This window comes from Neodiprion lecontei, chromosome 3 (genome assembly GCF_021901455.1).
Source record: "Neodiprion lecontei isolate iyNeoLeco1 chromosome 3, iyNeoLeco1.1, whole genome shotgun sequence".
Classification (NCBI taxonomy): Eukaryota; Metazoa; Arthropoda; class Insecta; order Hymenoptera; family Diprionidae; genus Neodiprion; species Neodiprion lecontei.
Genome location: NC_060262.1, coordinates 4,456,844 through 4,481,866, shown reverse-complemented (window position 1 = coordinate 4,481,866; position 25,023 = coordinate 4,456,844). Strand labels below are relative to the sequence as shown.

At 34.6% G+C, this 25,023-nt stretch overlaps 1 protein-coding gene across 2 annotated transcripts in view; it reads left to right on the top strand.

Annotated features, from left to right (window-relative positions):
- The window catches only part of LOC107216740, a 48,072-nt gene that overhangs the window by 14,438 nt on the left and 8,611 nt on the right, over window positions 1-25,023 (top strand). Inside the window, exons 2-17 of one of the 2 annotated variants that reach the window (XM_046735961.1) lie at window positions 9,296-9,387; window positions 14,274-14,432; window positions 16,401-16,596; window positions 16,729-16,796; window positions 16,923-17,087; window positions 17,227-17,396; window positions 17,495-18,283; window positions 18,721-18,922; window positions 19,031-19,235; window positions 19,569-19,660; window positions 22,248-22,406; window positions 22,688-22,883; window positions 22,986-23,047; window positions 23,145-23,309; window positions 23,620-23,789; window positions 23,888-24,676. In XM_046735961.1, coding sequence (XP_046591917.1) covers window positions 9,296-9,387; window positions 14,274-14,432; window positions 16,401-16,596; window positions 16,729-16,796; window positions 16,923-17,087; window positions 17,227-17,396; window positions 17,495-18,283; window positions 18,721-18,922; window positions 19,031-19,235; window positions 19,569-19,660; window positions 22,248-22,406; window positions 22,688-22,883; window positions 22,986-23,047; window positions 23,145-23,309; window positions 23,620-23,789; window positions 23,888-24,676 — 3,679 coding nt within the window. Of the gene's footprint in view, window positions 1-9,295; window positions 9,388-10,460; window positions 10,806-14,273; window positions 14,433-16,400; window positions 16,597-16,728; window positions 16,797-16,922; window positions 17,088-17,226; window positions 17,397-17,494; window positions 18,284-18,720; window positions 18,923-19,030; window positions 19,236-19,568; window positions 19,661-22,247; window positions 22,407-22,687; window positions 22,884-22,985; window positions 23,048-23,144; window positions 23,310-23,619; window positions 23,790-23,887; window positions 24,677-25,023 lie in introns of those variants that run through there. The other variant, XM_046735962.1, reaches the window with a different exon arrangement.

Below are 25,023 nucleotides of genomic sequence, written 5' to 3'. Positions count from 1 at the left end.
AAAAGCGTGGATTGCATTTTTGATACTCTTGAACCACCAATTCGTGTCGATTTACACGAAATTTATTTATACGTACGTATATAGTCGTTAAATATTTTCTTACACAATGAAAATAAAATTTAGGCACGTAGAAATATGAATCATTAATTAAAACGATCGATAGAAACAAATATCACTGATTAGTCAAATATTACAAGTAAATATTTATTACTTATTGTTGATGGAATTGAAATACAGAAGTTATTGTGTTCGAATCGGGTATCATTTGTTGCTCGTTTTATATTGTCCTTTGTTATTATTTTTTTTTTTTCTTCATCGCCTATTTACATCTTTTAGTGGAGTAAACAAAATGAAAAAAAAAAATATATATATACATAAATAAATAAATACAAAATTGTTACATGAAGCTACATGGTACGTACATATGTACAAGTTATTATAGAATTTGTAAAACGACAATGTAAGATGATGGAGATTTTTTATTCGCACTTCGTTTCGATTGGTTGATAATAATACAACGTGAAAGTAATGCCTAAAATTATACGCCAGTTGAATGACTATTGATTATTAGATTCCCCGAACTGCATCAGCTTGCAGCTTAAAATATTGGAGTTTGGTAAATTTTTAAACGATCCGCATTGGTTTCCTAGAGTGGGATCGACGCCGCTTTATTTACGGGGTAGGTCTGATTTTAAAACATGCTTCGGACGAAAGTTGTTGTGTAAGAAGAAGGACAGTGGATGGGCATCCTAGTTTTAGGAAGGGTTTGTAACATTTTAAAAAAAAGAATGGTTGGGACGAAAAATCTGAGAAAAAAAAAAATGGCGTGTGCTTTTTTTAGGTTGTAGAATCTTGTAAAAAATAATGAAGCAAATTGGCGGGGGTCAGGGAAAATGACCTCTCGGTTGGCATGGAATAACTCATATATATATTGCACGTGTGTATGTTTAAGCTGGGTGACACGATTTACGTTAGCGAAGAAGAAGAAGCAGCGAGCTTGCAGGGCGCGCGTTATTTCAAGAATCAAAAAACAGCCGCGAGCCACGACGACGCGTCTTGTGTATTTTCAGAATCAGTCTGCAGGATCTGCTACACATTGTACTAACTGTACGAATAACATTAATCCGTACATACGGTAATCGAAGATCATCGAGAGAACCCCTTTTTTTGAAAATTTCTTTCTCACTTCCTTAGCCGTTGAAAATTATCCCTATCCTTTATCGTCAGAGAATTTTAATTGCCAGTCTTTTGTCGAAACATTTGTCTAGGCATTATTTTCAAACAGCTGTTACATAATTATCTTCGTAACGCGATTTTTAATTTCTCAATTCGAGAAGCTTACGCGTCGATTTCATCGCGCGAATAATCTGCAACGCTGAATCGTGTCAATTTTTTTAATCTAAATTTGATAATATCGATTCTCTGAATTTTTGAATCTTTCTTTCATTCTTCGATATTCGTCCCCACCCTTTTTGAATCGATTTATTTATTTTGTTTTTTTATTACAATAAATTTAATAACCTTATGGCTGTACTAGTAATAAACAGCAGTATAAATTGGTTCGAAAAATTGCCGCCAGATGTTACTGTAATCCTGTTATATTCTCACGAGAGAAGAAGCTTTGCAGAAATATGGAAATTTCAATCGTCGTTACTCAACGTTGCGGATTATTTTTATTGGAAATGAAATTAACGAGTTAAAAAAAAATGTTATCCAATCATTTTGACGTGCGATGTAATTTCTTCTTTTTTTTCTTTTTTCATCACATATAACGTACGCGTTATAACTTTGACACATAATATCCGGTTCGAAATTCTTTCCTCTTTTCTCGTTCTTATTTTTTCTTTCCCCTTGTCTCTTTTCCATCTTCTCTGTTTACTTGCGGACGGATAAAAATTTCGAAATCGTTCACGCGTACACGTCGAAGCATTTCTTCTCGTTTCGTAAAGGGAGGAAAAGGAACTCGGGACTCTCTTATGGAGGTTGTCTAAAAATAATTCCGTCAAGGAAGACTCCACGGCACAGCCAACATCGCTGTATATATATACATATATAAATGTATAAATGAAAGACTTATCCGTATTATATACAAGAAACCAAACCGATGCAGTTCGGTGATGGAGAAAATTACAGGCTCGCGTTGATCGTATCGTTGCAATGATTTTTGTCTTTTACATTTTTGGGAATGTCCGATGTTTCGACAAACCATAATTTCATAACTTATCGTTGACTAATTTTCAAAGTCCACCATATGAAATTGTAAAATGGTGACTAGGCTTCTGTTTTTTTTATTTTTTTTTTTTTGTAACTTTGCCCTCGTAAAAAGAAAATATTATTATTTTTGCTAAAAAATTGTACGTCCGTGTTATAAGAATCTTTTTTTTTTTTTTTTATTTGTCTGTTTGCATTCTTTTTGCAACACAAGTTCAACGAATATCGAATTCTAACGAAACAGATGAAGAAAAAAAAAGTTTTTCATAGTATTTTTTTTTTTTTTTTGTCAAATATCTTCACAAATTTATAAAGATTGTATTATCTCCGAGTAAAGAAAATTAACATAATTAAGAAATAAAAAATTCTAAGCTCGAATCGAAAAAACTTCCATTTATATACACCCATGTGTATGTTATACGATGTATAGTAGAATAGTATACGTGCACATGTGTGGGTGGGATTTAAGTGAGGACGGATTTATCCGAGCGTAGTGGAATTTCAATTGGAAGTGCAAAGCGAGAAAGGAATTAAAGAGCTTAAAGCTTATTCGAATCGCATCGGATCGCTTTATCCATTCAGCTATACGGCAAAGTATCAAATCCAATTGAAACTAGAGAATATGATCCGTCTTCGAATTGCGCTATAATCGAGTTAAAGTTGAAATTCACGCCGCCGCCACGTTTTTTTTTTTTCAATTTTGCATCGGCTGTGATGTATTTTTGAACAAAAAAAAATGTTTTCTACTTTTCGTTAGGTAACTTTTCGTACTTATTTGCGCTTATTTTCTTTTTTTGTTTTTTTTTTTTTTACCTTTTTTTTTTTTTAAGGAAATTATTTCAATTAGTTTTCTAGCTGTTAAAATTTTTTGTTTTTGCTTCTGTTTTCTACCTTCTCTCTACTTTTTGACCGAATATATCGCAATATTTATTGGATTATATACGGCTTCTCACGTTTTAAAAAAGGCTTGCTGCAATTTCAATGCGCCTGTCTTTCTGTAACGCATAATGCATTATATATAACACACATAGGAGTTTCCAAAAAGAAAAATTTCAAAGACTGCGTTTCATAGTCGCTTCTCCATGGCGAGCTCGACTTTCGATCGATATTCCTTGTTCTCGTCTATCTCACCCCCCCCCCCCCTCCCCTCCTTTTTTTTTTTTTCTTCTATTTTTCATTTCTTAGTTTCTCGTGTATTTTTTCTTCCTTTCGAGTAATTTTTTTTTTTCTCTCTTTCCCTTCTTCACTCTCCTTGTGCTTTGAAGGGGGGGTAAAAATATATCGAAGCGAGAATTAACAGGAGACGGAAGCCGTGGGTAGTTTTCTGCCCTCCCTTGATTCTCGAATTACGCATTAAAGAAAAACTCGATAGAAGCGCTGCAGCCACGCCGCATTTTCACCTTATATATATATATCTTATTCCGTCGCACATGTATACGTACAAATATTCTACGCTCTGTATAAACGTTTGTGAAGATGAAAAAAACAAAAACAAAAAAAAAAAAAGTCACGAACCGACCTAATTCTACAACCGCCGGTTATCACACGTAACGCGATAACAGGAATAATTCTTACGTTTCTAATAATGGTAAAAGTTGGCGCAATTTTTACTTGTACGCTTTTTATATACCCTTTCAACCTTTATTCAATATTCAACTTTTTCACATCTGTCATGTAACTCGAAATGAAATTTTTTTATTTATTTACCTTGTTTTTTTGCTTTTTTTAAACATAATGAAAAACGAAGCAACTGATGTTGATTCTTAAAAGTACACATATAAATTCGAGTGAAGTGATTTTTTTTTTTTTTTTAATTCAAATTTGATAATACTTAGAAATCTGATCGCGCCGTATCGTTTTTTTTTTTTCCCGTCGTTTAGTAAGCTTATGTTCCTCTTTTCGTCGTAAAACGTGCATTCTCAACTTTGTTGTTGTTATTATTATTATCATTGTTGTTGTTGTTGTTGTTGTTATTATTATCTTGTAGCGACGTACAAGATAACTTTTTTTTTTTTCCCCCACTTCGTACTTCTTCTAAATTCTAAGAGCTTGCGGGCAGCCGAACCCCGTTTGGGGTTAATTACAGTTTAATGAATGACAAGTGGCACTTCCAACCACAAGCCTCGCAGATATTTAATAACGTCTGTCGTGCAGACGATGACTAAAACCGCCGGTGTTGTAATATGTTAGATCTAAAGATAAAAACTGCGGTTTCATTATACCGATAACCGTGCGATTATATGTTACAATTGTTTTTTCCCAACGAATGAGTAATTTCATGCGAAACCGAAGAACGTCCGACTCTCAAACATTTCCGATATCGTTTGAAAGAAAAGTTTTTTTTTATTTTTTTTTATCCGTTTGTCGCAACAACGAAACGGTGCTCTGGATTTTTTTATGTTTTTATGTTGTTTTTTTTTTTATTTTCAATCAAACCGCTCGGTTATTACCAAATATTCGAACGCGATTTTGAGGAGGATCTTTTTTTTTTAATTTTCCAAAAAAAAAAAAATTGCCAATAATTTTGTCTTCGATTCCAAATATTACACGATGGGCCGATTTTTATTTTTATTTATTTTTTTTTTTTCCCAACCCATCTTTTTTCAAAGCTTTGAAAAGTTTCACGCTCTCCCGAAACTTTGCGCGAACGGTCGTGAAGTTTGTCGAAAAATTTTCACAACTTTTACTTTTCACTTCGAACAATTTTGCACTGGCTGTTATTTTATTTTTTTTTTTTTTCATCTTCATTTTCATCAAGTTCAAACACACGAGGAAGTCATTGCAGATTTTACATTTCCTTGAACATTTCATATCGTCAGGATTTGAAGAATGATTAACGCGGTAAACTTGGTTGCGGAAATGAAATTATTACCATGATTCACGTTGAGAAGGATTCATAATTTATTATTTCTCGCGAATTCACAATACGTCATACTGCACTGTATATTATAAACATCGGAGTGTCTCAAATCAGGCATTTCACAATGTAAAACGAGATTGATTTTTTTTTCACAATTATATTTCCGTCAGACACATTGGATGTGTAAAAAATTGCAACAAATTGAAAAAATACGTCTTACGCAACACTAAAAATCCAAACCGGTTACGTCTCGTAATATTCTATATATATATATATACATGTATGCATGTATGATTGACTGCATTTATTATTATTGCTATTATTATTATTGTTGGTATCAATGAAAATATCGAGAAGAATAATTTATTGTTATGCAAATAAATTTGTCATCCCTCATCATTTGTCGCGTGTCTCTGCCGATTGTGTCAACAATTAATTGTCTTTATTGCATATATATGTATATATATGTACGTTCAATAATTTTCTCACTACATAGCCAAAGTAACTACATGCAGAGATTCTGAAGAGAAAAAATTACACAATAAATGAAATAAAAGAAATAAATAAATGCATATTTGATAGCCTGATAATATATAAATTATAGACCGATTGAATTGTATTACAAATGTTCTTGAATATACGTACATACGTATTATTTTCTTATCGGGGAAAACTTTGTTTTCAACAATCTCGAATCGATTTGGCAAAAATTATTTTCCACACGTACGCCGGGTAATATGCGGATCGTTTGTTATAAATTTGATTTTTAAATATTTGAAACTGCATCTTTCACATGTACCTATGTAAATTTTACAATTTTACAATTTTACAATTTTACAAACGTTTGATAAATATATTGAATTTTTTTTTTTTTCGTCGTTTTCGTAATTTTATCAAACTGTCGTAATCGTGACTCGACGTGTTTTATACGTGCGGAAATATGAACATTTATTTTTTAAACAAATTACATCGTTATAGTCATTCGTCACGTATAGAATAATATAATCATTCGCGTAATGTGAAAATTGTTTAAAAATTGTTTATATAACACGCATTAAACCCGACGCGTGCTGCTGCTGCTGCTGGCTGAATCTTATTTTCTTCTTCGTGACTTTCGCGACGCGAGTTTGCCTTGTTGAGATAAAGCCGCTGCTTCCTAATACGGCGTCTTCTGCGTCATGGCGGCTGCTACACCGGTTCCTTAAGTCGATGTGAGAATTGCTAATTTTTCACAACCGTTGCCGTTTGAAAGAATCCTTCAAAATTTAACAGAACAAAAAAGGAGAAAAGAAAAATAAGAGAAAGAAAGGAAATGAAAAAAGAATACAATTTACGGAAAGTGACGGAGAGGAAAAAATAAAGAACAATTTCAAGGTGTAACATTGTATAATGTGTATACATGTAACGTAATTGCAAATGTTTTATTTTATTTCATTTTTTTCCTTATCCGATATTATAATCTCATTTTCAAGCCGCAGAGTTTTGGTTTTTCATTGTCAGTTGAAACAGCGTAACGATTACGTTACAACGATTGTTGTATTAAATAAATGCAGAGAAATTAATTGTTGAACATCATTTTGTTTGTTTATTTTTTTTTTTTTGCGATTCTTCGTTTAAATTAGAATTGGATGATCGTTGTAACAAATACTTCTATGATTAATATAAATTACCTGATTCGCTCTATCAATATATATAATACCTTTCATTCTTTACAACGTCTGTTTTTAATCGACTAATTTACATTAATACCGCAGCTGACGAACGATTGGCATTTATGATTAATTATTTTTGAAATGTACTCGTTATACAAGTGTTTTTAATATCTCAATATTACATAACAACATTATATATAAAACCGACGACTCGATATTCCGAAATGTAAGATTTCGAAAATTCAAGTTACGACAGCTAGCAAAATTTCGAAAAACAAACTTTCGACAAAGCAATATTCCGAATATTAAAATATGTATCTTTAGTTTACTAGACGAGTGGGTTTAAAAAATGAAAAAAAAAAAACCCGTAAATCAGAATGACCAGGATTCCGAACGTAAAACTATCGAAAATCACAAAACGAATTGAGATGAAAGTGGGTAAAATTTCACCAAGCCAGAAATTTACGTGACCGAAAATCTTGGATAATTCGGAATTTCGATGTTTGACATTTAAAAATTTTCTCACACTCGCACTTTCGGAACTTTCGTTTCTTCACGTGAAATTTGAAATTTACCCTTCTAACAACTCATCTTTAAATTCGTAATCCCAACCTCGCCCCGAGACGCGGATCTTAAATTATTTCTTGCATATTATACACAATATTACGCACTTGAAAGCTGATTCAGCTGCACGTGCAGAAGACCGTTTGATAATACATTCATATTATGCCTATGTGTAATATAATATAATGGTTATCCATCCTCACGCCATGATGACGTCGTTGGTCGTGGAGGCGGATCTTCAGGTTTCCCATGCATATCCTGATTAAACATCTGCGCGACATCGCTCGCTCATCTTCTTCTCATTTTCTTATTCTCACTCCTTCCTCTCTTTCGGAGACTCGCTGATGGATGCGTTTTTCTTTTTTGAACCCACAAAAAAAAAAAAAAAAATCGGGGAAAAGAAGAAAATTCGGTGTGTTTAAAAAAATTTTCCCGCATCTTTTTTTCCGTGCTCGTTTCTCTGTTTAAAAAAAAAAAAAAAACATTTTACGTCGATTCTTTTTTTTAAACCGAGGAAAAAATAAAAAGAAAAGAAAAGTTCCCGAGAAGCAAAGTTCCAGAAGCGGTTGATTTCTTTCTCTTCCCTCATTCGGAATCGGTACAATTGTTTGAATACGCGTCTTTCCTTGATTACTGTTTATTTTTTGTTATCAATCGGTATTGAAGAAGAATCGTCGTTTATACCTTGCAATTGTTACACGTACACGATGCGTCGGTTGGTCCAGTTGAACCAGATCAACGATCCTGAAATGAAATTTGATTTTAAGACCTCGCGTTTTTGAAGGCTACGTCCGTTTGAGGGATTTCAATTTTTTAATGAAGGTGTCTCGAGGAAGGAGAAAAAAATGGCAACTCGAGACTGGTTTTATTGAAATAATCTGGAGGAAAGAAATCCGTGTCTTCTTCAGGTCTGATACCGTACCGAAAACAAAATTATTGACGAATAAAATCTCACGGTGTAAGTAAAAAAGATCGAAAAAAAAAAAATAAAAATCTATACGCACCGCGGCTTTGGCTATCTTTGGAAAAGGAAATACAGTTTTTGAGAATATGTAAAAAAGAAATCGCTTCCTTTAAAAATCAATGTCAATATTTACAATTCCTGGAGCAAAATTTTGATGAAAATCAAAAATCGTGATATAGTCAGACGTTGGTTGAAGTTCGCATGTAATTTCTCATATATATACATACATATATATATGTATAAAATGTATCCTATCCAATTCTATGCGATATGAATAATTCACGGACAAAGAAGGAAACTCGTTAAAAGTTTCCTTCCTGTGGTTTTTTTCTTTTTTTCCTTTTTTTTTCCTTCTAGCCTTCGTCGAGCCGCGAAGACGTTGGTTTTACCATTATTGCCTTGCTTTTTTTTTTTTTTCTTTTCTTCTTTTTTTCTCTTCTTCCTCGTTTTCTTTCGTATCTCACTTTTCACGCGACTTTTTCTACTCCTTCACTCGCGTACGGATAAACCTTGGATGCAGTTACGTTGCAGTTGGTATGTAATATAATAAAGGCGTAGTATTGCGTATCTAACCACACTTGTAAGGGCAGCAATTCTCAGTCTTCTTCAGATCTAATCAGTCGACGCTCCCAAACGCACCGACTGAAAACAAACACACAATAATTCTTGACCCGTGTCTGTATATATATGTATATACATTGCACACAAACACACGCACATTACATGATACATGGCATCTGTAAACTTATCTCGGAGTCCTCTTTCACGTATGTACGTGCAGTGAGAATAGGATTTAAAATCACGTCGCTTTCCGTTTCCTATCTCTTTTCCATATCGTTGAAATTGTACGTTAAAAATCACGCCGATTGACAAATTATTTACATTTAAAAAGATGGTGTACCAGTTTTTTTTTTTGTTTTTTTGTTTTTTTTCTCTCGTTCGTCACACGGCGACGTATAATTGGAATATCATGAAAAATATTTAACAATATGTATGTATACGTATAATTTGACACGTTTTTTTTTTTTTTCCTACCTGTTGCAGAACCCTCGTTGGATTTCACCAGTCATTCCGTTATCCATCCAAAATTATTTCACGCTAGAACCAAACGAGAGATATTTTCAACCAAAGAAAACGTGAGTATAACAATAATAATAATAATAATAATAATAATAATAACTGTCATTATTACTGTTATTCAACTGCACAAATTTTTAACGTATTCATCGAACGAATTCATTTCTCTTTTTTTGTTATTTTCCTCTCGTCATGTCGGCAATAGTGAAAGAAGTATAACATTTTTTACTATGTACGAACTATATTGTATCGACCGAAAACCCCGCCATATATAATCCGACATTGACAGAGTAGCGGAATGAGTGGAAAAAAAAAAAAAAAAAAATTGAAAAAAAAAACAAACGATGTTCAGTTACGATTTTTTATTCATTTTATTTTATTTATTTTTTTTTATTCTGACCATAAAATTCTTTGAACAACGCGAATTAATGGTATAATTGTACGCATTGCATTGTCGTACTCGCCTAAGAAATTTTACAATGTTAGACACGTACGTATGCGTTTGAAATAAAAATTCATCCCTTTATCCATATACGAAGAGTTCACCTTATCTTATATCTTCGTTCACTTTACTTCTTCTCTATCCTCTCTCCTTTGTCGTTTCTTATATTAATACAGAACACAGAAATTCCACCAAGCCTCGAATAAATTATGCAATATTGTCTTATCATTACAATATCTTGAATATGAGTATGTTTGTCGTGTAAACAATTTGGGTAATTCCGAACGATTTTTTTTTTTTTTTACATCTTCATTCTCCGCTCCCTGCTTCTTTCAATCCAGAAATGTCTGACTTCTGCTAATTTACGTACAATAATAATAATAACAATAATAATAACAATAATGGTAATAATAGTAGTCATAACAATGATAATAATATACCTAAGTGAGAATTTTTCGCATTGTTTTTAGACGTCACTTTTATACAACGCAAACTTTGATCGACCTTGTTATAAAATTCCCGGGCAGTTGGGACATTTTTTTTTTTTTTTTTTCTGATCTCACTTCTCATTGATCGTCGATAAGGATGAAAGAAAAGAAATTTACAGTTGATAACATGAAACTTGATATTACTTTGCATTTCGGTTACAGTAATTACGCATTTATCGTTAATTGCAAGCTTTCGTGGTTTCGTTGTCATACATGTTGTACGTTCGGAGGTCGAGTTAAATACTCTTAAACACTGTAATTGTAAGTGGAAATAGGTACATACCTGTAGACATCCGGATTTTAATGTAACTGGATGAAAATAAAAGAAAGATAGAGAGAGAGAGAGGCGACGAGTTTGAGGGGGGGAAACAAAAGAAAATAAAAAAAAAAAAAAATCGAGACAAACGTTTTTGACGAAGTAAAGAGGGGGAAAAAACGTCGAAAAGAAAAAAAATAAAAATAAGAATGCTTGTCCATTCGGTGCGCAAACCCACGAGAAACACACGATGAAAAGCGAACGAGAAAGTTTATGAAACGACACAACTGGGTCAGTATTCCAATAAACCTGTGTAGACGTCAACAATGATTATTAACGCGTTGCAATAAAAAAAAAAAACCAGGTTAGGCACGTTTTTTATGTTACAATTCTTAACAGTTATCCTGAAAAATAATATTTTTATTTGTTTAGGGCACAAGTTCAATAAAATTTACGACGAGTTTTGAAAAATACAAATTATATTCGTAATTCACAGATCCGACCAACGTCCTTCTCCTCGTTGTTTTTGATTTTATTTGAAAAAAAAAACAAAAAAAAAAAAAAATTGTGCCATTGTTCCAACTTTGAAACCGTAACCTGAATTTTTCCAATTTTTTCACTCAACTATTCAATTATTCTTTATAAATGCTGAGAGTGATTTTGAAAAGGATGTTATTATTTTTTTTTTTTAATTCTCTAGTACTTTGCAAAACAAAAAAAAGAAAAAAGAAAAAAAAAAGAAAGCAAGGGAAAAAATACGTTAAACTAGCAGTGATTCAGAACAAGAAATTATACGCCGTACAATTGTTAATCGCAATGTAATAGGAATATTTCGGCAAAGAACGAAGAAATGAAAGAAAAGGAGAGGAAAAAAGAATTTTGTATAAAAATTAAAACTTTTTTTGTTACGACGTGAATTCAATTAACGAGGTGTTTCAACATTTATTCGCCCGCCAAAGGGAATTTTACTTTTATTATTTGCATTTAACGCAATCAGATCAGTATTTGCGATAATGTTTGAGCCTCTGTTTTGCCACATTTTCAACCCGACTGTAGACCCCGTTAAATACATCTTCGGGTTCGTCGCGTTCGTCACTCGGTTGTCGCTTAACACCATTAACACCACCCCTGGGACTCAGAGTGTATTGTAAATAGTAAGCAGTATGGATTATAGTTATACGTGTATACCTACACAGGTATAACATAAGCAGCGATAGGCTTTCCTAGGATTATTCTAGTAGAATTATGCGTGTAACACGTTGCATTTTTCCGTCGCACGTCACGCGACAACGAAAAAAAAAAAAAGAGGATATTTATCAGAAATTTGATACATTGGTATATACTCGACAAACTACACGAATACATTATTTATCTGTAAAATAATTATCGGGATTTAATCAAGTAATCTTTAATAATGTTATCTTAAGAAATTACTTGAGAAATTGTGTTTCTTCTTTTTTTTCTCTTCTTCGATTTCTTCAGACATATTTTTTTCTCTTTATTTTTTTTTTCTCAAGGATCGAAGCTTTTTTTTGACACAATTACAAATTTCGATCGTTAATTTTGTATTATTTTATTCTTTTTTTTTTTTTTCGTACTCAGTTTTTTTCTCTTTTCGGGATGAAAAAATCAACACAACACGTCGCCAAAGATTTATCATTTAATTCGCGACGTAACGTAGTAATTTTTTTTTTTCTTTTTTATTTTTATTCCAATTGTTTTTACAACGCGCGGAACAGTGAATTGGGAATGTCTCCTGGTTACAATGTTAATTTTGAATTTTCTTCTCTTATTCTACATACTCGGATAAATTATACATACCTGTACATATATAGGCATATATTAGTAGCGAAATTACCTGCACTGAGAGAAATTTTTTAGTTCCGGTCCTTAACTTTTTTTCATTTTTTACCATAATCTAGAAATACAGGCAATTTATACAGGCAAGGTTCTCATTAGTAAGCGACAAAATTTACTTCCCGAGAAATAATCACAAAAGAGCCAGACAATTATACGTGAAATTTTACCAACTTCCGGTTTCGCCAGCGAACGCGTGATACATATAATGTAGATAAGAATGCATTTACTACTTCCGTTGTGTCGGAAACGGCGGTATAACGCATATTAACCGATTGCTCGAACAGCAGGGGTATTATATTAAAATTACTTTACACGTTAATTTGTTGAGGAAAAAAGAATTTTTTTTTTTTTTTTTTTGCAAGGATCAATAGTCCCTTTTATTATTTCTCAAGCGACAAGATTTTTCGTTTTCTTGACATCGCGTTTCATTCATCCCACGATTTTCTTTTCTTCGTCTTTCGTCTAAAAAAAAAAGGAAATTTTGTAAATTTTTCACAGTTGTATATTCCAAGCAGAAGGTAAAAAAAAAAAACGCGAAACATGTTTTATAAATTTCGTAATTCACGGACTTGAATAATGTACACGAAGAAACAACAACGACTCTTAATTAGAAAATCTGGATACTTGGAAATTTTTATTTTCAACGACCACTCTTCCCAACTTTAATTCAAATTAATATCAGCACGATATCCGGAATTTCATTGTTAATCAAGGACTCGAGAGCCGCGCCTGTTATTTATCAGGCGTGTCTGGAGAGGCGCGGTCACGCAACAAATTGGAAAGATTTAGAATCGCGGAGTGGCCGGAAGTGCGAATCGAGGGGTGGCGAGAGTGAAGGAAAATAGCGACGAAGAGGAAATGAAAAAAAATAGAGAATCCCTCGGACGGTGATTTCAATTCGATTGGATGGAATTGATTCGCGGTTTATATTCAAAGGCGGAAGAAACAAAAAAAGAAACAAAACCGCACCCTTTCACGACTCGCGAGTTGCACGCGAGTTCTCGACAATTAACGGATTATTGCACGAACGGAAAACTCGTTAGTTTAATGGAATAAGAGTGGTCGTCGAACGAGTAGTGTGACCTGAATTTCGTCCGGGAAATACGAAAAAAATAAAAAAAATCTCCCTCTGTCCTTTTCCCTTCATTCTTTCACGCCTCTTTTAAGCAAAACTTTGAACAGGTTGCGGGTACTTTATCATAAATTTTTCATTACCGTCGATTGTCAAATTTGTGAAATTATTGTAATTCGTAAGATATGCGATCACGAGATCTTTTTGGTAATACAACGGTGAAAACGAGTGGAATTATAAAAGAAATTTATATAGATATTCAGGATTCGTTAAGAAATCGTTACGAAATTTTTACGAATTCAGCGACACTGAGTTTCTACTTTTTTTTTTTTTTTTTTTCAACGGTCGATTTAACATGTCGCCGTTTGTTGAGGAATTGAAGAAAAAAAAATAATTATTCAACGATGCCGTTATTCTGAGAGCAAAAAAAGTGTTTGCAGAATTTTGAGAAAATAATCTTTCGAACAAAACAAACTGTCGCTAAGATCTAATTTAACGAATCTAATAGATTTTTAATAATTTTGTGAAACAATTTGATATAAAATATCGATGTCTAAGCTTTTCTTTGCAATTCGAGTACTTTCCAATATTCTTCTATATAGTATAGTTGATAATTTGATAAACACTCGATTTTTGGCCAAACAAGTTTGATAACAAGTATCGAAAAGGAACCGTGTTGAAGAACAGAAACAGAAAAATTACTTTTCTGCTCGGTTATAATCGATTCTCCGAATTTTCAAACTTTTTTGTATTGTTATAAAATTTATCTCAGCCTCTTTTGTTTTTTTGGCAATTTTCATCATTTTCGCTTAATTTATTCATTTCAGGACTTGAGACACGCGGAACTGTTGACGGTCGCATTTACTGTCGATGGTACCGAACGTGTTCTGGACCTACGACTCAACAACGATCTCATTCCAGTTGGACATCAGCTACGACGTCAAGTTAAGAAGGGATCTTTCGATACTTACACACCGTCGAAGGAGGTAAAAAAGATTTTGAACATTTTTTTATTTTTATTTTTATTATTATTATATTTTATTATAGAATTTATGCAATACAATTTTAAACTGATGTTATTGCTCAGCGGTATGTAGCAATCTGAAGCAAGGAAAAAAGAAAAAGGGTGCGGTTGGTAAGAATAAAGTTGAAAGTATTCTTAGAATCGGAATCAACGTAGAAAGCTTGATTAAAATAATTGGATCAAATTATGAATAAAAACTACGAAAAGAAAGGAAGAAAGGATAAAATTCTAATAACTTTTACTTAATCACCGCACGCGTGATAGTAAATTAGATATTTCACAAACGGTGAGAGAAAATTTTGAAAAATACTTTTATATCGGAATGGAAAATTTAACCGTTAGTTTATCGGAGTGGATATTGTTATTAATTATGATAATTGATGCGTTCACGCTGATTAAGCATTTAAGCCTCGCGCTGACTGTTGAAACGTTATACATACATGTATGTAATTTGCAGTTTCCCGGTTCCCATGAGTTCCAGTTTGCTCGTTTAACTATTTTCTATTTTTATATTCTTCGTTTATTTTTATTTTATTTTTTTCTGTTTAATTCACACGCAACAGCAACAATAATAATATTAATGATAACAATGCTATTTACAACGTCAATTATACTAATTAACATTCGTCGAGTCTGCACTGAGAAAAATTTCATTTCTTATGGTAACTAGAAAAATTCAGTAAAACAGGCATCGTTTTGTTGTTGGAAAAATGTGGGTAATTACACGAACGTAAATATCATCGTATTTCTTCTCTCTTCTGTGCGCTAAAATAAAAAAAAAAAAAAAAAAAAAACTGTTTCTATAATTATAATTTCAACGAGCGTGTTTTGGTCTCGACTCGCATTTTTAATACAAGCGTGCTAATTTTCTTATTTATTTACTTGTTCGTCTCCAGTCCCTCCTTCCTCCTCCTCCTCTTTCGTTGAGGATATTATTATACCTGTTCATTGAATATGTACACGTTTTACACGAATCGTGCTTCTTCGCATCTTAAGATTTACAGCACGATTAAAGTTTTCTAAATAATCATCCGTATCGATTTTCCAAAATTTCATAAAATCGCGTCACCGTTGCGTGCAGTGAGAATAACGATTTTTTTTTCTCATCGTTGGATCGTAATTTCTCATTTGTATTTTAGCTTCTTTTTCATCTTGTGAACAAAACAGATGTACAAGTTGAAAGAAACGATTAACGAACATTATCGAGAAAGCTATTTAAAAGTTTTTACTGAATTGCTCGTTAGAAGTGGGAAAAAAAACAAATATCCAATACCTGTAATCATTTTCAAACAAGGAAAAATCGGATTTAAAATCGTTTCAACTTCAACACAGACGATGCGAATATTATATAACTCAATTTTTTTATTTCATCTCTCACACGTGCAGATAATTGGATATAATATGAGAAACGATGTTAACGAATCGTGGTTTTTGAAAATTACATTAAATTGTTATCTCCGTGGGATTAACTGCTGTGTAAATTTTTGGGTTTGTTGGATAAATAATAATGAATAATAATAATGAATGATATTTTTAACATTCGTACGATGTAGAGTATCACGTCATGTAGATTATAATATTACTCTTCGGTCGTTGCACTTGATACGATATATTATTGCACTACACATGCTTACTCTTCAGACTCTCGGTAGTGTTTAACACTTGTAATTACGTATATCGTTCAAAACCAGCAACGCAAAGCTCGACTAGTCGAGGTCAATTGATATCTTTCAGATTTACATAAATTTGCACACGTACGTTTTACGTTTTTTTTTTTTTGTCTGTCGTTGAATTACCTCACACGTCACATCGGATAAATCTCCTCGAATTTATAACTTGATATAATTTTATATATTTTTATTGATAAATATCTTTACACAATTTACTCCCTCATTGGAAGTTTGTTTTTTTTTTTCTATATTTTCTCAAGGAAATTGAAGTTTGTCAGTACCAAGGAAGCGTCAGAGGTATACCAGATTCTTGGGCGGCGTTATCAACTTGCAAAGGATTGAACGGCGTTCTTTTTGACGGGAAAAGTCTCCACTACATTCAACCGCAAGATGAGACTATCGAGGCTCCACATTTCATCTACAAGCATGATAATTTTGTCGCAAACAACACGTGCGGTAAATATTTTCAAATTTTTTTTCCTTTTCATATTTATTTCTTCGCTGCAGAAATATTTTTTAATAATTTTTTTTTTGTTTTTGTTTTTGTTTTTGTTTTTTCAACGACTTTTCGCTTGTTCTCTGTTTCAGGATACGAGGGTACTCAGCATCGTCACAGCGTTCATAATGATATAATAGATAATAACGAGATGATTAGGGTAAAGCATAGAATATTCTTGGTGTTTTTTCGCTTTTTTTAAAAAAATTTTTTTGTTTTGTACCTTAAAAATCCTCGATTTCGGTGATTACATTAGTAACGAAATATCTTTCTACTTTTATAACAGCACAAAAGAGACGCCGGCCTCATTCGAGGGCCGTATAATTCAAACAAGAATACCCGTTACGTAGAATTAGTTATGGTCGTTGATAAGCTGGGATACGATGCTATGAGTAGAAATTTGACGAGGGTTCACCAGCACGCCAAGGATCTTGCAAACATTGTGAACGCGGTGAGTGATCATTGGCTGATGAATAGACAGAGTAATGTCTATCAATGTTTAATTGACGGACTGTTGAACCGACGGTGTGTTCGAAGTCCCGTACGTGTCGTTAAATTAAACACCCTAATCGCGATTTTTTATTTTACAGCTGTACACGCCTTTGAATATTTTTGTCGCATTGGTTGGTATCGAAGTTTGGACGGAAGTGGATGAAATTTCGCTTTCGGTAAATGGTGAGATGACTCTGTCCAACTTTCTGAAATACCGCAGAGAGCATTTGGTCAGAAACATACCCAACGACAATGCGCAGCTTTTGACGTGAGTGACGCTATAAAATATATCAGAGATGATAAAACAGTTGAATACCTTCTCAATCTTCTATTTATTTTCAACGAATTTTCTTTCTTGACGTACAGGAAAGTAGAATTTGAAGGCGGCGTTGTGAGCAAGGCTCTGAAAGGTCCGATCTGTACTTTTGAATTTTCTGGTGGTGTTTCGATGGACCGTTCCAATGTCATCGGTCTGGTAGCGGCTACAATCGCCCATGCGATGGGGCACAATTTTGGCATGGAGCACGACACGCTTGACTGCAGCTGTCCGGAGGATAGATGCATAATGGCTCCTTCCAGTGGATCGACAGGACCCACACACTGGTCTTCTTGTTCGCTGGAATACCTGGCTCTCGCTTTCGAGCACGGTATGGATTACTGCCTGAGAAATAAGCCGGAGAAACTTTTCGGCAGTTCGATGTGCGGGAACGGTTTCGTCGAGCCTGGAGAACAGTGCGATTGCGGGTTGGAAGAAAACTGCGACAATCCTTGCTGCAACGCTACCTCTTGCATGCTTCATGCCAACGCGAGCTGCGCTACAGGAGAATGTTGCGATTTCAATACATGCAGACCCAAAGCTGCAGGAATGGAATGCCGTTCGGCTGAACACGAGTGCGACTTACCAGAATATTGTTCGGGTCAGAGCGAATTTTGCCCCTCTGATGTATATAAAATTGACGGAGAAACTTGCAGCGATGGAAAAGCTTTCTGTTATCAAGGTACTTGCAGGACGCGCGATAGTCAGTGCAAACTTTTGTGGGGACCCTCAGGCTCTTCCTCCGACTCGCAGTGCTACGTCATGAATAACAAGGGATCGAAGTACGGTAACTGCGGGTATAACAGAGTCAACGATACTTACATCAGGTGCAATGACGCGTGAGTTAATTATATTGATCAGAGTTTTCAGTTATCTTGTTAGTTAAGTGATTACGGCATTGTGGGAGCTTAGATGAATGTTGATATAGAAGATTCGGTCAACTTTACCTCTTATGTAAAAAACACTCGGCTTCTCAGGAAGCTCTTAGTACTTGGTTTGAAGGTGTATAAAAAACGTAAATCATCGGCGAATATCCACGATTTTCGGACTCGCTCGCATTTCGCGATTTGAAACGGAAAAGGATCTTCTTGTCATGCAAGCTTCGTTTAAAGTATTCTTGAAACAAAGTTCTCATATCTACATTATAACAATTTTACGCGATGTTGTAAATTTAGTTTCTGCCCAAAGTTTCGCGCTGGTGTATTATTTCACTTGCTTTTCCATTCGCAAGGCAAAACACAAAAGCGATTAAGCGATGATGATTTACCATTTACAGAGACAGTCTCTGTGGCATGCTTCACTGTAAGCATCTCAACGAACGACTTGAATTTGGCATGGAAGAGGTCGCTATTCTCAGTCACTCCTTTTTGAACAGTGGTGGCCAAATTATACCTTGTAAAACAGCGATCATTGATCTAGGTTTGAATGAGATGGACCCTGGCCTTGTGCCTAACGGAGCCAAATGTGGTACTGACAAGGTAAAAATTTATGAGAAATACTTTCCATTACATCGTAAGTGCCGATCACTTTTTATACGAATTAACGTCATTAATGTTAAACAATTTTATTTTTTCTCAAATAATCAGATGTGCCTGAATCAAAAGTGCGTCCCAGTCGCAGAAGTTAAACTCTCCACTCCGGCAGGTAATGAGGCTTGTCCAAATAATTGCAATGGCAACGGAGTATGTAATAGCCTGGGTCACTGTCACTGCAATCCCGGCTTTCCTCCACCTCTGTGCAATGAAGAATTTAATGGTGGTTCCATCGATAGCGGTCCTGTGAAATCGAGAGGTGAGAATCGTACTGCTATTTGTAAAGAAAGAAAGAAAGAAAGAAAGAAAGAAAGAAATTGTCGAGTAATTACATAAGTACTGCTATTTGCCTACTGCGCCTCAGATTGATAGGATATCTCAAGAACGGTCAACACATCGACAGTTGTCTAATTTAACTTGCGTGATACAATGATTGAAAACTTTTTCTCTTCTAGATGGCTAAAAACTTTGATAGACTGTAATTTTTATAGTTTACGGTACACGCTTCAGCTCTCGAAAAGTCGAGTAATTTCAACGCATATTGTTTATGAAAATAAATTAATCATATAAAGGGATTTGTTATGTGTTGCAGTACCGTCGTCGGACTTTAACAACAATGTCGAAGTCACTCTTACAGTATCTCATCCCAGAACCAAACGAGAGTTATCTTCAACCAAAGAAGACGTAAGTGTTATTCGTTGAAATTTGAATGCCGGTGCAAAAAAGTAAAAGAGAAAAAAAAAAGTAATCTCAACTTTGGTTGAAATATGTTTATTTCGAGTTAATGTTCTTGCCAAAAGTAAAGATAAGTGTTTTTTCATGTCATAAAAAATGTCCAAAGACTTATCTATTCAAATATTTTTACACTGTCCGTGTATTATTTTTGCTACGTAATAATCGTGAATTAGAATTAACGATGATGGTTCTAGGCTAATTATCGCCATGTATTAATGAGATCGTTTTTGTTATTTAACCAAACAGTGCTGGCGTTGTGCTTTAAAGTCTAATTATAATAATTTCGAGGCTTGGGGTTACATATCAACGGTGATACTGTATGAGGAAAAAACAAGAAACCTTTTATTGACCTCAAGATTATACGAGGATATTGATATCGTTTGATTTCCTTTTTTTTCGTAGTTTTTTTTCATCGATGATAGTCGCAATATCAAGAAACTTTTTTCGCCGTGCCACGATTATTATTATTACAACCGTTGCACACGCGAAAGGAAAATCGATTCACAGTTTGCATAATAACAGTGGAGGCTACGAGCACAGAGGACAAGTTTCCATGCTTTATTCAACTCTGGACGTACATACCTAGTCTGTTATTATTTTTACTTTCTATTTCTCTTCTTCCTGGCCGTTTTATCGTAAGAATTACCGAAGCTATGAAAAAACACGAAACAAGAGAGCAGAAAACTGTTTAAAGCACAAAGTTATAACTCGAAGTAAATATTTTCATTCTCCGAGTTCTATGAGAAATGTTGATAAGGAATTTTTTTTTTTTCAATCCCTTATAGTTTTAGCGAAAAATACTTATCAAGCTAATTCGTTAAAATTGTGGAATCCGAGAATTGCAACGAATGACGATTTCGTGGGTAAAACGTCGGTTTTTAGTCTGACAATTTTTTTTCCATACGTTTCTTCTCGCCTCTCCACTACGTTTGATAATCGTCAAGTATCGTTGCACGCTGACGCTAAAAAGCTTGTATAAACCTGAGCCGACGAGACGAGGCATTAACCCAGAACACGCGACTCACCCTTCACCCACACCCACGTGTCTACCCTCATACATAGACCTTTCGGCTTACCTTTGAGCCTCGAGTAGCAAATCAGAAATCTAAGAAAGGCAGTAAAATTCACCGTCAAGCCCGTGTAGCTCTTTCTAAGCATTGTGAGTGACTCAAGCCGGCAATGTTACGGAGATTAATGATGGAAGTACGTTACATCCGGTTTATGAATATCCAAGGAACATCCGGCTCTCCTCTTTCCCTTTTCTCGCTTCTTCATCTCTCGTCGCGATTGCACTGATTCATCATTGAAACTACTGTATACATGGAAAAAAAAAGAAAACAAAAAACAATAATTTGCTGCTTTGTCTACGCTTGATGCAAAAAATATACGTTCGTGAGTAAGATTTTGGATTTAAGACAAATTAAGATCAACCGAATTTTGTCGAATTTCATCTGTTCGAAATTCAAAATTACGAACAATTCTAATTTTCAAACGTTTCTGGGTCCGATTCCGATGAAAATTTTTGCAAGTTTTTTTTTTCGAGCTTGATCATTCGGAACTCAAGTTTCAAGCCTTCGAGAATTTGAACGAGACTTGAAACTTGTACCATTCGAAACAGATCGATAGAATTCTGTCGAATTTCATCTGTTCGAAATTCAAAATTACCAATGATTCGAATTTTGAAACGTTTCTGGGTTAAATCCCGATGAAAATTTTTGCTAATTTATTTTTCGTGATTGATTGGAGAATTATTCGGATCTCAAGCTTTAAGCCTTCGGAAATTTGAACGAGACTTGGAACTTTTACCATTCGAAAATTCGATCTTGTCCGAGTTTTGACCGTTTGACTCATGAGATGATTCAACGTAAAAGTCGATCTAAATTTTTACGATCCAAAGAATATCGTAACGGCAATACGTGGTTTATAATTTGATTTACGTTTTCTTTTATGCGCCAGCATATCTAATCAGTATTTCGTCTATCAACAACAAAAAAATTTACGAGTCTTAAGGAACAAATTTTAGTCGGTTACTGGAAAGTTACTTATTATTTGCCCTTGTATAAAATCAACCAGAGCGATTAGTTGTTACATTAACTACCGGATTCCGATAATGTTTACCAAATAAGTATTTATACGAATTATTAATTTTCAAAATTTAACAAAGTGCAAACAGCATTTGCCCCTGTAATTTTTTGAAACCGTTTCTTGAATCGCGAAATTATTTTTCCCCGACAAAAATGTCACATGCACAATGATCACTCGAAATCACGGATGTAAAATCTTTAATATTATAAGTAAATACTAGATTTAAACTTTATTTAAAATTAAAAATTTTAAATTTAAACACAATAAAGCAGGGAGTTGAACGTTCGAACAGCCGTTTTACAACATGAACCGTAAGTCACAGTTGTGGAAAAAATTAGAATTCTTCACGCTACTTTTGATCTCGCTTTTATTTTCATTTATTTCCCCGTGATATTCGTTATTTTTTCACAGTTTCGATTGCTTCTAATCGTTCGTTTTCATTTTATTTCAGGGATTAAAACACGCGGAGCTGTTGACGGTCGCATTTACTGTCGATGGAGTTGAACATACCCTTGATCTACGACTTAACACCGATCTTATACCCGTTGGACACCAGCTGCGTCATCAAATTAAAAAGGGTTCCTTTGAGACAGTGAAACCTTCAAAAGAGGTGACAAAAACTATTTTCTCTGTTTTTATTTTTTTCTTCTAGTGGTTTAACAATTATCTCCGATCTTCAAACATATTGTACACTTTATTTGAACTTTTAGTAGCCATTCACGTTTAGTCTACTTTACTTTGTTTTTTTCTTCAGTGATCTTATGTTTAAACTTATACGACCGCACTTCTAATGCAATTCTCCTCAAGCGCTCCCTTATCTTTTCTTTTCTTTACGATTGAACTGAAATTAGCATAAAGGAGGAAATCACATTTTGTTTGTTCTTTTTAAAGGAAATTGAGATTTGTCAGTACCAAGGAAGCATCAGAGGTATACCAGATTCTTGGGCAGCGGTATCAACTTGCAGGGGAATGAGCGGGGTTGTTTTTGACGGGAAAACTCTCCACTATATTCATCCTCAAGACGAAACTCTCGAGGCTCCACATTTTCTCTACAAGCACGACGATCTTGTAGCGAATAATACTTGCGGTAACTGTCTCATTTATCTATGGTTGATGTTAAATTTCTAGTTCGTAATTTCTTTGCCGCATTAATGATATTTATTGATTCCGTACTTGTTCCATGTTTTAGGATATACTGGAACTCAGCCTCACAGCATTCGTGATCATCTAGAGAATAACAGAATGCTCAGGGTAAATTTAACTAAACGTTTCTTTTTTTCTTGACAGTATTTGTGATTTTGATTATCGTTTTAAATTAAAAAACAAATTTTGTTCACTTTTCTAACAGTATAAAAGAGATACCGGTGTTATTCGGGGCCCGTATAATGCAAACAAGGAATCCCGTTATGTAGAGTTGGTCATGGTCATCGATCAGAAGGGATACTTTGCCCTGGGTAAAAACATGGCCAGGGTTTATCATCACTGCAAAGATATTGCCAACATTATAAATGCTGTGAGTAAATTATGCGAATGAACCTATTTGACAAACTGTATCGATTGAATCGATTTTCAAATGAAGAGTATGATCGGCAGATTTTCCTCGCATTAATACCTTTCGTTTTGTATCTGGAGTTTGGATAATTAATGAAAATATATATATATACTCCAGATACAAAACGAAAGGTATTAATGCGAGGAAACCTATATATATATATGATATATCTATGTATACATATAATTCTTTTTTTTTGGTTTTTATATAAATGAATACGGACCGTAAACTATTGATATCACACAATAATGTGTAATCATGTGTTTTTCAGCTGTACTCGCCTTTAAATATTTTCATCGCTTTGGTGGGTATCGAAGTTTGGACGGAAGTAGATGAAATTACGCTTTCGTCAAATGGTGAGACGACTCTGTCCAACTTTTTGAAATACCGCAGAGAGCATTTGGTCAGAAACATACCCAACGACAACGCGCAGCTTTTGACGTGAGTGACGCTATAAAATATATCAGAGATGATAAAATAGTTGAATACCTTTTTATGGTTCTATTTATTTTCAACGAATTTTCTTTCTTGACGTACAGGAAAGTAGAATTTGAAGGCGGCGTTGTGGGCAAGGCTCTGAAAGGTCCGATCTGTACTTTTGAATTTTCTGGTGGTGTTTCGATGGACCATTCCAATGTCATCGGTCTGGTAGCGGCTACAATCGCCCATGAGATGGGGCACAATTTTGGCATGGAGCACGACACACTTGAGTGCAGCTGTCCGGAGGATAGATGCATAATGGCTCCTTCCAGTGGATCGACAGGACCCACACACTGGTCTTCTTGTTCGCTGGAATACCTGGCTCTCGCTTTCGAGCACGGTATGGATTACTGCCTGAGAAATAAGCCGGAGAAACTTTTCGGCAGTTCGATGTGCGGGAACGGTTTCGTCGAGCCTGGAGAACAGTGCGATTGCGGGTTGGAAGAAAACTGCGACAATCCTTGCTGCAACGCTACCTCTTGCATGCTTCATGCTAACGCGAGCTGCGCTACAGGAGAATGTTGCGATTTCAATACATGCAGACCCAAAGCTGCGGGAATGGAATGCCGTTCGGCTGAACACGAGTGCGACTTACCAGAATATTGTTCGGGTCAGAGCGAATTTTGCCCCTCTGATGTATATAAAATTGACGGAGAAACTTGCAGCGATGGAAAAGCTTTCTGTTATCAAGGTACTTGTAGGACTCGCAATGATCAGTGCAAACTTTTGTGGGGACCCTCAGGCTCTTCCTCCGACTCGCAGTGCTACGTCATGAATAACAAGGGATCGAAGTACGGTAACTGCGGGTATAACAGAGTCAACGATACTTACATCAGGTGCAATGACGCGTGAGTTAATTATATTGATCAGAGTTTTCAGTTATCTTGTTAATTAAGTGATTACGGCATTGTGGGAGCTTAGATGAATGTTGATATTGAAGGTTCGGTCAACTTTACCTCTTATGTAAAAAACACTCTGCTTCTCAGGAAGCTCTTAGTACTTGGTTTGAAGGTGTATAAAAAACACAAATCATCAACGAATATCCACGATTTTCGGACTCGCTCGCATTCCTGTAGAATTTTGAACAAACACTATGTTGTAAAATTAGTTTCTACCATAAGTTTCGAGGTGGTGTAATCTTATTTCACTTGCTGTTCCATTCGCAAGGCAAAACACAAAAGCGATTAAACGATGA